The sequence below is a fragment of the Corticium candelabrum genome, chromosome 16, assembly GCF_963422355.1.
Source record: "Corticium candelabrum chromosome 16, ooCorCand1.1, whole genome shotgun sequence".
NCBI lineage: Eukaryota > Metazoa > Porifera > Homoscleromorpha > Homosclerophorida > Plakinidae > Corticium > Corticium candelabrum.
The window spans coordinates 856,197-868,695 of NC_085100.1; the positions used below are offsets into that span (position 1 = coordinate 856,197).

Consider the following 12,499-nt stretch of genomic DNA (forward strand, 5'->3'; position numbering starts at 1 on the left):
TATCAGGACGTCGCTGAATGACGGGTGCATTAGCGTCTGACCAAATACAAACATCACAACAATAAATCAAATAAACCGATAATCGTCGTTGAAACATTCCATCACACTCACCAACTACTTCCGTAATTGCTGATCTTGACAACACTTCCGCATCGTTTTTGAACACAGCGGTGTATACACCACTATCCTCCTGCATTGCATTGTTTATTGTCAATTGTGAAGTTTGCCTACCTGGTACAGCTAATTGTTGAACGATTGGTTTCGAACTTGGTCGAATCACTTCTCCGTTCTTGAGCCAATTGGAGGCAAATGTCGTCGGAGTAGTAGAAGTAAACACCGCAGTCTGCCCTTGTTGTATTCTGTAAACTCCATCTAATGATGGGTATGCTCGAGACCCATCAACTGTCGTAACGATATCACGAACATTGTCCAAAGGTTCTGTATATATACGCAATAAGAATTACAACAAACACCGATTGGCTACAAACGTTAACTAACTGATGATCGACAAAACGCAAGACTCGGAGTCCATCCCGGCGTAGTTACTGGCCTTGCACCGGTAAGTACCGGCGCCGTCTGTGTCTTTGACATGTACACGCAGCACTCCATCCTCATCAACTGTTGCGTCTCCCACTGTCTCGCCGGCTGTTACCTCATCACCAGATGGAAGAGTCCACGTCAAGTCAGCAGCTGGTTGTGCGGCAGAATTGCAAGTAAACGCAACAGTACCGTCAGCAACAACTTGAGCGTCTTGACAGAAAGGTCCGACATCATAATTCACTTCGTCGGCCTGAAGTGACAAAGGAGCTCCTTCGGTCCCCAGAATTTCTGGTGGATCTAAAAAAACCCATACAGTCTGCACATCTATATATTAATAGAACTTAGCAAAAACTTACCTGCTCTAGTAATATCAATAGTTTCGCTGTCTGTCCCATGTGTGTTGGTAGCAAGACACCGATACTGTCCTTCATCAGACTTCGAAAACTCACGAATTTCTAAAGTTCCGCTTTCATCGACATTGACACGACCATCAGAACCTACTTGACGGTCACCATCCGTCCACGAAATCACGGGATTGGGCTGACCTCGTGCGTTGCAGTCAACCTTCACAGTCTGACCGTCAACAACGAAAACTTGCTCTGGACCTACTCGGACTGTTACGGAGTCAGCTGTTCTAGTAACCGTTTCGTTTACAAGCTGCCGGTAAATAATCGGAGCCATTGGAGCTGCAACCACTAAGTCTATGTTGTCTCCATCTGAGCCGTACGGAGTAACAATATTGCACGTATACATTCCCTCGTCATCACGCTGCACGTTAGATGCTTGTAAGACACTTGTTAGCACTGCCCCAGATACTGATGTCGTCACTTGAAAACGACCGTCGGATTCTATTGTTTCACCGTCTTTCTTCCACTGCAACATAGCTGGGGGTACAGCTACACCTTCGCATTTGCTGCTAACCGTTGATCCCTCGTGCGTATACCATTTGCTGTTGTCATCAGGAAGAGGTGCAACGTCGTCTCCAGTAAGAGAGAGGTGAGTGAGATGAGGTGCCTCTACACCGCAAACAAATAATAAATAGCAGAGTAACATTAGTGTTACTACTTCCACTTACCCAAAACTCCAACGTTGTATGAGAGTTTGTTTGTACCAGCACCGTTGCTAGCGTCGGCTACGTATGTCCCGCTGTCAGCAGGAAGCGTGTCCTTAATTTTTAGACTGCCATTGTCGAGCACTGATGCTCTTCCCACTGTCTGTCCTCTTCTCAACGTATCACCGGACGGTGTCTTCCAAGAGATGTCTGGTGTCGGCACGCCATCAGCTGGAGATTTAAGAGTGAGGGACCTGCCTTTCCAAATGCTAGGTGTTTGACCGGGAGAGTACGTCAAATCGGCTGTAGGGACAAAATATACTCGACCTTCTTGGGGTTGACGTTGTATAGTTGGAGAACCTAACGTAAACCAGTTACCAGCTGTGCAACTGTAAATAAAGTAAGTGCTTACTCGGCACGTTGACGTTTATCGATTCTTGGTCCACACCGACTCTGTTTGCTGCCTGGACAACGTAGCTGCCGGCGTCGTCTTGTGTTATGTCTCTGATTTCAAGACGGCCATTAGACTGTACGGTAAATCTGCCTCTAGTCGATATCGGCTCTCCATTTTTGTGCCAGCTAATGATTGGTGTCGGTCTGCCACTGGTTGGCGCCGACATAACAAGCGTTTGTCCCCTATTAACTGACACATCTTCTGGTCCAACCGTCGTGGTCACGGTTGTTGATGTTACAACCGGTTGCATGTCTGGCCTACGACTTATAAATGGTATTCCGGTAGCTACACAACAAGAAAACGTAAATAGGAAAATGAACCTTCGCTGTGACAGTACACTAACCTGCCACTTGTACATCCATAGAATCGGCAACAACGCCTGCTTCGTTTGCGACTGTAGCTGTAAAAATTCCTCCAGATCCGATAGAATCTAACGCCAAGCGTCTGCCACTGCCGACTGTCTCCCCGTCTTTGCTCCAAACAATTGCAGAGTCCGGCATAGCCCCAGAATCAGCTTCTAACGTCAAGGGAGACATAACATTGTCAACGAGAACGTAATCTGAGGAAGGCGACTGCGGGACGACTACCCTAACCTCGGACTTCGGAGTGGCTAAAACAAGAAAAATTAATTTGAATTAGTACCTATTTTTCGTTTACACTCTTACCCACTACTTTTACTGGTGTATCTACACTGTCCGTTCCCATCACACTGCTAACTGTGGCCCTGTACGATCCACTGTCCCCGAATCGAACAGCCTCGATTCGAAGGGAGCCGTCATCTCGAACTGTGACTCTTCCTTTCGATTCACCTCGTTCCAGCACTGTTCCATTCGGCAGAGTCCACTCAACGGTCGGACGTGGATCACCAGAAATGGGGAGAGCAACGGTGCACGTCTGGCCTTCCACTACTTCTGCGGTTTGTCCAGCAGAATAGCTCATATCAGATGCTGGTAATGGGCGTTGTAAAGGTCCTTGTCGGGAAGCCTCAATGCGTGGCATTTCTACCAAAATACAAAAGGTAAAGCTGCTACAATCAATTACGATGTATCTTCCAAACCAGTCCCACCTCCGAGTGTCAGTTCGATAGAGTCTTCATCTTGACCAGCTCCGTCCCGTGCGACGCAGGTGTAACCACCAGAATCATCACCTTCCACTCTATCAAATCTTAAAACGCCGTTGCCCTGCCTTACTCGTCCGGTGTTACCAACAATTTGTCCGTAACGAAGCCACTGAACAGTCAAATCGCTCCCACCGGTAGCATTGCAAGTCATCTGGAATTGTTCACCTCGTTGAACCCTAACTGATTTCTGATTTCCAAAAATTGCACCCATTTGTCTCACAATTCGTGCACCTTCTATTATCAGTAAAAACAAACAAACAAATTGCGGACAGTACGCAATGTTGCGATGCCAAACTATACCTTGAACGGCTACATCAACAAACGAACTGTCGAAACCAGCACGATTGGCTGCCAAACATCGGTATCGTCCTTCGTCTGTAGGTTTAATGTCAAATATGATAACTTGCTGTCCACCGCTGTCTCTATTGGCTATTTGTGTGCGACCACCAACAGCCAATACCGACCCGTCTTTCTCAAACGTGATGTCTGGGGCAGGAAAACCGTCGCTCGCACATCCCATCCTTACGCGAGCGCCTGGTTTCACTATAAGACTGTTATCAATCGACGGCATTGTTGCAGCGAGGTCAACGAGCACAGAGTCAGTCATTCGAGTCGTCAGTCTGGGAGTATCTGGAGAAATAAATACTCAGAAACTAAGCGATTACGAGTAAAAGAAAAAATACCGTAAACCGTAAGTTGTGTTTTCTGTCGTTTCAGCACTCTGTCAGTGCCTGCCACGTTTCGAGCATAAACTATATAACGACCAGAATCTTTGGGCTGCGCGTTAGTAATCTGGAGGTCGCCGTTGTCAGCAACCGAAACTCGCCCGTGCGACTGTCCGGCGCGAAGTAGTCGTTTTGACGGCAAACGCCAGGAAACATGAGGAGTAGGCCTGCCAGACGCACCAGCAACAAAGCTCACAGTCCGACCACGAACAACTTCAGCTGACTGCCCGGGATAGAAAATGCGATCAGAGGTCGGAATAGGAGACACAGAGTCCGCTCCCTCTCTACGAGACAAGAGAGGACGCTCTAACAAAAAAAGCGCATTATTTGAAAGCGACAAACTGTGGAGCAGACAATGGTACCTGCAAACCAAATACCAATTGTATCACTGTCCCTTCCAACCGAGTTGACAGCTCGCACTTCAAATGTACCCTCGTCGCGCCGATTGACTTTGCGAATCAGCAGTGAACCGTCGCTGCCCACCTCGTAACGTGAGTTGTTTCGCAGTTGTTTTCCGTTTCGGTACCAACTAAGAGTGGGAGTAGGAGTCCCAGTAGCTGCAGCATTCATTGTAACCCTCATGCCACGATCGACCATCGCTTGTCCGACTCCAACCTGCAAGGCAACTTGTTCGGCGGTTACATGAGGTTGTGCTCTATGCGTTCGCACTATGCGCGGTACTCCAGAACCTGCAAGAGAACATAAAGTCTACCGACAATTGATGATGAGAAGAAACGACTTACGAGCTACTGCAACGTCAACTGAAGACGTCGTCGCTCCGCCGACGTTCTCTGCTACACAGAGATACCTCCCAGCGTCACTATTCTGTACGTCATCGATTGTCAAGGTAGACCCTCGTCTCGTCGTAGTAACACCTTCTGTTATAAGCAAACCGTCACGAATAAAACGAACAGTTGGTTTCGGCAGACCGGAAGCGCTGCAACCGACGGAGAAAGAAGATCCTTGCCCTACCAATACAGAGTCTTTCTGACTGACAAGTACTGGTTCATTATCCACTCTAATTCCGTCCTCAATACTTTCAGAGAAGGTCGGTGGAACTAAAAGATCCAAACGCGGCGTTCAAGTGATTTAACAATTCTACGTCCATGTCATATCTGCATACCAATAACCCGTAGTCGAGTTTTGGCCTTGTCCAGTCCCGCGGTATTGCTAGCAATAGCGCGATAAGTACCATCGTCCTTCGGCTCCACGTTCTCCAAAACAAGAGTGTTATCGTCCATCACTCGGGCACGTCCGTATGATTCGCCCACACCAATACGCTTGCCACTGGGAAGACGCCATCGAATGGTTGGCGTAGGATTGCCGGTTGCCGATGCTGTTAACCGTACAGTCCTTCCTTGAATGGCCGAGGCACGCTGGCCTGCTGCGTAGCTTACATCGCGGTCAGGAGTAGGAAACTCAACCTCACCTTCGGGATCTTGTAACTTGGGCCGTACTGTAAATAATAACATGCAAGTTGCAAATGAATCGATCCAAGGCGAAAATAATCAACTTGCCTGGTACGTCGTACAATAAGTCGATCTCCTCTGTGTCAGATCCTTCGTTGTTACTTACGGTAACTTTGTATGTTCCAGCCGCGTTCTTTCGAAAGTCATTCAAATTGAGTGTGTGCGTAACCGGTTCCGGGTATGAACTAGTCGTCAAAACATTGTCTCCTCTCGTCCATGTTATCTCAAAAGGGCCGTCACCCGTGACCTCCGTCACCAGGCCCAAATCGCGTCCCATCTGAACGAGAACGTTTTCATTTGTACCAACAACTGCAGTAATAGTATTTCCGTCTAGCACAGGGGCCCGTCCTGGCCTTCTTCCAATGAGCGGATATCCACTAGTCCCTAACAAGAACAAAGAAGAATCGCTATCAATACTATAGATTGGCCACATACTCAACCGACCTTCCACAAGTACGTCGACAGACGAGCCAACGGAACCAGCTTCATTCTCGGCCACAAACGTGTAAGTACCGTTTTCTGCGGTTGTGACATCGTCGATCACCAGTCTCAAGCCACCATCGCTTGTTCGGTCATACGAGAACTTCCCTTCAGCCGATATCATTTCGCCATCTTTCAGAAACCGTGCTACTGGGGACGGTCTACCATTAGCGGCTCCTTCTAAGGCTACACTGGTGCCAGGGCGTACGATGAATGCACCGTTTAACTTAGACGGTCTTATGGGTCTGTTTTCTTCAAGCAGACCCGTCACGGCAACATTATTCTCAACATCTCTGACTATGTCGGGAGATTCTATTGCAATAAAACAGTATATGTAATTAATCAGTTCAAAAGAGCAAAAGCAATCTAACCAAATACTCTGACAGGAGTCACTCTTGATGACTTTCCTGCTGCGTTCACCACTGTTGCCGTATAGTCTCCGTTGTCCAAAACTTCAACAGTCTGAATTTGTAGTTGCCCATTCTCACTCACAGAATATCTTCCCTCCCGTTCTCCAGACGATAAACGACGTCCGGACGGAAGTTGCCACGAGATATCAGCAGGTGGATTGCCCATAACAGGAACGTTGACTGTTACAGACCGACCCGCAACAATCTCAGCAGTTTGGCCTGCGTCGTAGAATTGATCAACATCAGGAAGAGGTCTCTGCGGAGATCTGCTCACTGGCTTTGGTATGGATGGAAAATCTGTGATTCGACAAAGCAGTCAGCAACATGATGGTACGACTAACTCGTACCCATTCGCTCACCTGCAAGTATGACCTCTGTTTCTTGACTGTCTACTTTACCTCCACTAGCAGCTTGACTCTGATATGTTCCAGCATCTTGGGCAACGAAGTTTCTCACTTCAAGGGAACCGTCGGACAAAAAGCTAACATAATCGCCTGCAACTAGTCGAGTACCGTTCTTGTACCACGAGATAACTGGTTTTGGTAATCCCGTAGCGGGCGATGCAAGAGTTAAAGTCTGACCAGCTTTCACCATTACCTCAGGTTGCGAAACAGACGCTCTAACATCGGTATCTGTCACTTGGGAAGTAACATCAGCTCGTCTCGTACTCACTGGATCATTGGCTCCTGGAGAAAGCAACAAGGCAAGTTAGTGGCAACGACAATTTGCTTAGGTGTGTCAAGATTACCGGCCACTCTGACATCAAGAGAAGCAGATGCTACCTCTCCATTCCTACTGGCCTCCGCAACGTACGAGCCACTGTCGCTTGCATTAACATTAGTCACTGTTAATTGACTTCCTTCGGATGTTTGCGTCACTGTCAATCTATTGTCTTCATCCAGTGGTAGTGCAGAGCCATCTTTCGTCCATCTGATGTCTTCTGCCCCAACTCCAACAGCGCCAAATACAACAGACAAATCAGAACCACGTCTGACCACAACTTCTCCAGAAGAAGACGCCGCAATATGAACACCATCACTGTACACGTTGTCCGCAGGATTAAAGCTGATCTCAACTGGAGCTACAAAGCAATAAAATGCACTAGTGATGATACTATTTGAAGGCACAATGTTGGCATACCGACAACTTGAACAGACATGTCGACAACGTTGTCGCCAGCACGGCTACTGGCTATGGCTCGGTAAGTCCCTGTGTCTGATGGTCTTGCGTCTCTTATTTGTAACGCTCCGTTGCTCATCACGCCATATCGTCCGTACCTCTCACCAACTCCAAGTCTTCTTCCACTCGGAAGCCTCCAGGAGATGTTAGGTGTTGGTCGACCTCTAGCTGGAGCTTGGACAGTTACGGTCCTACCAGGACGGACTCTAGCCCTCTGTCCAACTATGTAATCCAAATCTTTATCCGGCAGGGGGTCACTATCCTGTCCCTCACTTTCTCTATTCAGTGCAGGAGCAACTGTTCACAAACAAAACAAGTAGTGTAATACGAAAAACATCGTATCTTAGTATTTCCTCACTTGCAGGTACGAACGAGATTGACTCACTGTCGCTCCCTACATCGCTTGATGCACTGAAAGTATAATGCTCCTCGTCACGCATATCACTTGCTACTAGTGCTCCATTGCTTAACACACGTGTTGATCCTGTTTCTCCAATTACTGTAGATCCACGGCTCCACTCAACGGTGGGCTCTGGATTACCACTTGCAGAAGCTCGCACCTCAACAGTCTCACCAGGAACAAATACCACCTCTTTGCGTCCAATAGAGGTTACAATTCTAGAGCCACGAACCACCTCCTCGTAGTTGGGCAGCCTGTTAATTTGTGGGCTTCCGTCTTCTGCAGAAAGAAGAGCAACACCAACGCTATAGATATAGTAGAACTACAACGACATAAAAATAGCGTTTACTTTGAACTTCGATGGTGGCGGAGTCTGAGACACGTTGAGCCCCATCAGCTATTGCCGTGTATGTTCCGGCATCATCACTCCCTGTGTTGCTGACCGTCAGTGTGCTCACTGTCAAGTCACCTATTGTTGACGTTTCAATAGACCTGCTGTCACTGCTTAATATTTCATCATCATTTAGCATCCATGACATCGTGGGCGGTGGTTTGCCGTATACGGCTGCTTCTATGCTAAAAGACTGGCCTTCTGTCACTGACGTTGAACCCTTCGTTTCGGATGGAACAACACGTTTTTGATTAACGTACACAGATTGCTGCAGTGATTGCTGAAAACTGTTGGGCACTAAAAACATAATAGATTAATTTTTCATATACTTGTATTTGCACTTGAGCATTCGTAAACGAAATAAGAGAAGCACACAACGCACACGCCAAAAGGCGACTAGACAAGTAGACTAGTCTATACGCACTTACACACGCGCAAACAAAATCATTATCTTTGCGTTGCGCTTGTGACGAACCAAAATGGGACTACCTGGCAGACAGAAATGACCATACTTTGTGAGTCCAAACAGTGGAAATAAGGGTTAAGGGTGTAATGATTTGAAGAGCTCCCTACAAGGTGCTTTTGACAAATAGACGCCAGATATGCGACAATCAAATTACCTAACACTGACAATCTTGACTTTGCTTTTGCTAGTCCTGCCACATTGCTTGCTATTGCTCTGTAAGTTCCTTCATCACTGACTCTGACATCACTGACTTCCAATGTTCCATCATCTCGAACAGTAAAGCGGTCATAAGAAGTGCCAGATTTTAATCTTCTCCCTGATGGTAACCTCCACGTAAGTCCTGGCACTGGTCTTCCAGATGCTTGTACCGCCAGCTTGAGATTGCGGCCTCGATATATGCGAGCATTCTGTCCAGCAAAGTACTGCATGTCTTGATCAGGTTGTGGCGATGGAGCAGTAACAGGGGGAGTTGTAATCACAGGACGGTCTGCAACATAACAAGTCTAATATTGTTAAGTTTTGAGACCTATAAGTAGCTAACCAGGTAAAACAACGTCGATTGTTTCGCTATCACTTCCAGCTGAATTGGTTGCTGTCACTCCATACTTTCCAGCATCTCCACTTCTGAACTTTCTAACTTCAAGAAGACCATCTGCTCCCAAGCTCACTCGTCCTCCATCGGTAAGCATTAAACCATCTCTGTTCCATTGGTATGCTGGTGGAGGACTTCCCCGAGCAGATCCTCTAATCTTTAATGTTTGACCTCTTGTGATCATCACTGAGCGTTGACCCATTGTTGCTTCTACAGAACCAGAAGTAACAACGGGTGCCTGGGATGGCATTCGAAGAATTTGTGGCGCATCAGCACCTGTACAGCAACATACATCAACTAAAGATGCAGAAATTAGCATCTCAATTGATTAAATTCTACCTGTAGATGTGATTTGCACAGATGATGATGCACTTCCAGCATCATTGGCTCCAGAGAGTGTGTACATGCCAGTATCTGATGATCTAAAGTCTCTCACAAACAAAGAGCTAGACCCTTGGCCAGTAGTTTTGACTTCCTGACGACTATCAGTTGGAAGTGCCCGACCATCTTTTTGCCATGACAAGGAAGACCCACCGCTGATTGCACCACTCACACTAAACCGTGAGCCTCTTGAGACAGCAACTGCTCCGCTTTCTAATGCAACAACAGCTTGGCCACCAACAAGAACATTGTCTTTCAGTTCCATTACAACTTCAGGTTTGGCTGAAATGCAACAAGTTATAAGTTCTATTTTAACTACACACACACACACACACACACACACACACACACACACACACACACACACAAACACACACACACACACACACACACACACACACAAACACACACACACACACACACACACACACACACACACACAAACACACACACACACACACACACACACACACACACAAACACACACACACACACACACACACACACACAAACACACACACACACACACACACACACACACACACAAACACACACACACACACACACACACACACACAAACACACACACACACACACACACACACACACACACACACAAACACACACACACACACACACACACACACACACACACACACACACACACACACACACAAACACACACACACACGCGCGCACGCGCGCAGCGCACACACACAAGCATGCAAGACTGGTATTGAAGTGCTAGTCCCCACCTACAACAGTCACTGTAGTTTTCACTTTTGACAGGCCTGCTGGGTTGCTTGCTATTGGTCTGTACTTTCCACTGTCTTTCACTCTAACATTCGACACAACTAGACTGTGGTTAGCTAAAACTGAAACTCTCCCTCCACTTTGACCAGTGCCAAGCCTGCGACCATTTGGAAGACGCCATTCTAATTTGGGAGTGGGTCGTCCAGTTGCCTCTACATCCAATGTTAATCTACGACCTTCAACAATCTTAACAGTATGACCAGCGTAGCCTGTGACATCCATGTCTGGTAAAGGAATTGAACGAGCAGGTGGCTCTGGCCTAGTAATGATTCTAGGACGAACTACATCACAAAATACAAGTAAACCAAATCTGCATAAAGTTACTTTACAATGCACTAACTGGCTTGTAGAACTTCAATACTCTCCTCATCTGAGCTGAAACTGTTACTGGCAGTGCAGGTATAGGTACCTGCATCTCTGCTTGCTGAGAATTTCCTTAGCTGGAGTGTACCTTCCGAGTTCACTTGTGTTCTTCCTCCAATAGCTAAATCAGAACCATCCTTCTGCCATGATATGTCTGGACTTGGGTCACCATTGGCTGGACACTCAATCTCCACTTGCTGTCCATTAATGACAAGAACATCAGTTTGACCAATTGTAGCTACGACTGACTGTTGTGAAACTGTAGGTTTTGAGTCCGCCTCCGCTCTAATAATTTCAGCACTACCAGCAGCTGCAGCACAAACATGTAAAACACCTGGAATTGATCAACGCCGAGTTAATTGTTCTTGCTTACCAAGAACAGTGACGCCAACAGATGATTCAGCAATTCCAGCACGATTGTCAGCTATAGCCTTGTATTCACCTGATGCAGTGACCCCCAAGTTATTAACTGTCAAAATACTGACAGATTGTCCAAATGATTCCTGTGTCTGAATAGTTATATCACCACCGGAAGTTAGATCTGTTGATCCTCGTTGCCATTTGATATCTGCTGCAGGAGTAGCCATTGCTGCATACTGCAGTTGCAAAGTGTCCCCACTATGAGCATGAATATTCCCATCTTCTTCAACACCAACAGACTCACCATTGATCTGCACCAAATCTGCCAATGTGGTTAGACCTGTAGGCAAGTCTGTAAATATAGAATAAAACCAGATGTATTTAAAATAGTTATATTCAGAAAATACACAAACACATACCAAAAACCTGCAAGTTTGTTGTTACACTTGATGATCCAGCATTATTAGACAGAATCAGAGTGTACATTCCAGAATCACTTGTCTGACTAGAGTTGAGTGTTAGATAGCGTGTGGCAGCTGATACGTATGCATTGTCAGAGTTTTGTCCAGGATTAAGCAAAGTTCCATCTGGTAGCTTCCATGATACGTCATACTCATCTTCTTCCAAAGTACTGTCACCTGCCAGTCTGTACTCGATAGTAACTGACCGATTCTCCCTCACTTCTGCTCTTTGACCAGCTAAGAAGGTGCGATCTTCATCAAGCACGGGTCCTCTTACTCCTGCCGAATCTTCAACATCAGTCTTGGGTATTTCTAATTAACAGACAACAACCTATTCCAAATCTTAAGTGCTAAAGTGACTGTCACTCACCATTAAACTGGATGATAATTGTTTCCTTCACTGTGGCACTACTATTCTGAATTTGACACGTGTATCTACCAGGATGCACAGTTGCCAGTCTACTGAAATAGAGTGTTCCATTCGCTAGGCTCTGTCTAAGGCCTGAACGCTTGAGTACCCTTCCATCAGGTCTGAACCACTGTCTTGAACTAAAACCAACTGCTGGACAATCAACCCATAATTTTCCACCAAATGGCACTCTGAGGATACGATCGTAACCCAAATATGCTACCACATTATTACCCTCTACATCTGGTGGTTTGTTTCTTGTAATAATCGCAAGTTCAGGAGGAGTTGCTTGTCCAAAAACATCTAGTTGAGCTCCAGCATCCTGCCGGTAAAAGCCACTGCTGGCATTACACCAATATGTACCTTGGTCTGTGTCTTGTACATTATATATTGTCAATCTAGATGACGTATCTTCAATGTCTCCTGAGTCCAGTA

At 46.5% G+C, this 12,499-nt stretch overlaps 4 protein-coding genes across 4 annotated transcripts; all 4 read right to left on the minus strand.

Annotated features, from left to right (window-relative positions):
- Window positions 1–2,687: 2,687 nt before the first annotated feature.
- On the minus strand, window positions 2,688–4,900 carry LOC134192413 (hemicentin-1-like). Its single transcript, XM_062661152.1, has 7 exons — window positions 4,893–4,900; window positions 4,634–4,827; window positions 4,253–4,579; window positions 3,849–4,196; window positions 3,466–3,795; window positions 3,112–3,399; window positions 2,688–3,046 (listed from the first exon to the last, which is right to left on the minus strand). Exons 1-7 carry the CDS (start codon window positions 4,898–4,900, stop codon window positions 2,688–2,690), a joined length of 1,854 nt encoding a protein of 617 aa, XP_062517136.1.
- A 220-nt stretch (window positions 4,901–5,120) lies between these two features.
- LOC134192415 (hemicentin-1-like) lies at window positions 5,121–7,934 on the minus strand. Its single transcript, XM_062661153.1, has 9 exons — window positions 7,787–7,934; window positions 7,390–7,725; window positions 6,998–7,330; window positions 6,609–6,935; window positions 6,211–6,546; window positions 5,804–6,151; window positions 5,408–5,743; window positions 5,240–5,346; window positions 5,121–5,177 (listed from the first exon to the last, which is right to left on the minus strand). The coding sequence occupies exons 1-9, from the start codon at window positions 7,866–7,868 to the stop codon at window positions 5,121–5,123; spliced, it is 2,262 nt and encodes a 753-aa protein (XP_062517137.1). The 5' UTR covers window positions 7,869–7,934.
- A 104-nt stretch (window positions 7,935–8,038) lies between these two features.
- LOC134192418 (peroxidasin homolog) lies at window positions 8,039–9,923 on the minus strand. Its single transcript, XM_062661158.1, has 5 exons — window positions 9,617–9,923; window positions 9,227–9,553; window positions 8,840–9,172; window positions 8,178–8,516; window positions 8,039–8,133 (listed from the first exon to the last, which is right to left on the minus strand). The coding sequence occupies exons 1-5, from the start codon at window positions 9,921–9,923 to the stop codon at window positions 8,039–8,041; spliced, it is 1,401 nt and encodes a 466-aa protein (XP_062517142.1).
- A 450-nt stretch (window positions 9,924–10,373) lies between these two features.
- Window positions 10,374–12,499, minus strand: LOC134192367 (peroxidasin homolog). Its single transcript, XM_062661104.1, has 5 exons — window positions 12,026–12,499; window positions 11,614–11,967; window positions 11,208–11,546; window positions 10,812–11,144; window positions 10,374–10,752 (listed from the first exon to the last, which is right to left on the minus strand). The coding sequence occupies exons 2-5, from the start codon at window positions 11,678–11,680 to the stop codon at window positions 10,403–10,405; spliced, it is 1,089 nt and encodes a 362-aa protein (XP_062517088.1). The 5' UTR covers window positions 11,681–11,967; window positions 12,026–12,499; the 3' UTR covers window positions 10,374–10,402.

Coding starts and splice junctions, on each gene's coding strand:
- LOC134192413 (XM_062661152.1), bottom strand. Junction 3,796..3,848: donor AACACAACTTACGGTTTACG/GTATTTTTTCTT, acceptor TTATTTCTCCAG/ATACTCCCAGACTGACGACT. Junction 3,400..3,465: donor TGTTGATGTAGCCGTTCAAG/GTATAGTTTGGC, acceptor TACTGATAATAG/AAGGTGCACGAATTGTGAGA.
- LOC134192415 (XM_062661153.1), bottom strand. CDS start 7,868: ATGCGTGACGAGGAGCATTATACTTTCAGTGCATCAAGCGATGTAGGG. Junction 7,726..7,786: donor AATCTCGTTCGTACCTGCAA/GTGAGGAAATAC, acceptor GTTTGTGAACAG/TTGCTCCTGCACTGAATAGA. Junction 5,178..5,239: donor CGGCCATTCAAGGAAGGACT/GTACGGTTAACA, acceptor GCGTCTTCCCAG/TGGCAAGCGTATTGGTGTGG.
- LOC134192418 (XM_062661158.1), bottom strand. CDS start 9,923: ATGGAACTGAAAGACAATGTTCTTGTTGGTGGCCAAGCTGTTGTTGCA. Junction 9,554..9,616: donor TGTGCAAATCACATCTACAG/GTAGAATTTAAT, acceptor GTTGCTGTACAG/GTGCTGATGCGCCACAAATT. Junction 8,134..8,177: donor CGCCACCATCGAAGTTCAAA/GTAAACGCTATT, acceptor CTATATCTATAG/CGTTGGTGTTGCTCTTCTTT.
- LOC134192367 (XM_062661104.1), bottom strand. CDS start 11,680: ATGTACACTCTGATTCTGTCTAATAATGCTGGATCATCAAGTGTAACA. Junction 11,547..11,613: donor AACAAACTTGCAGGTTTTTG/GTATGTGTTTGT, acceptor CTATATTTACAG/ACTTGCCTACAGGTCTAACC. Junction 10,753..10,811: donor TATTGAAGTTCTACAAGCCA/GTTAGTGCATTG, acceptor TTTGTGATGTAG/TTCGTCCTAGAATCATTACT.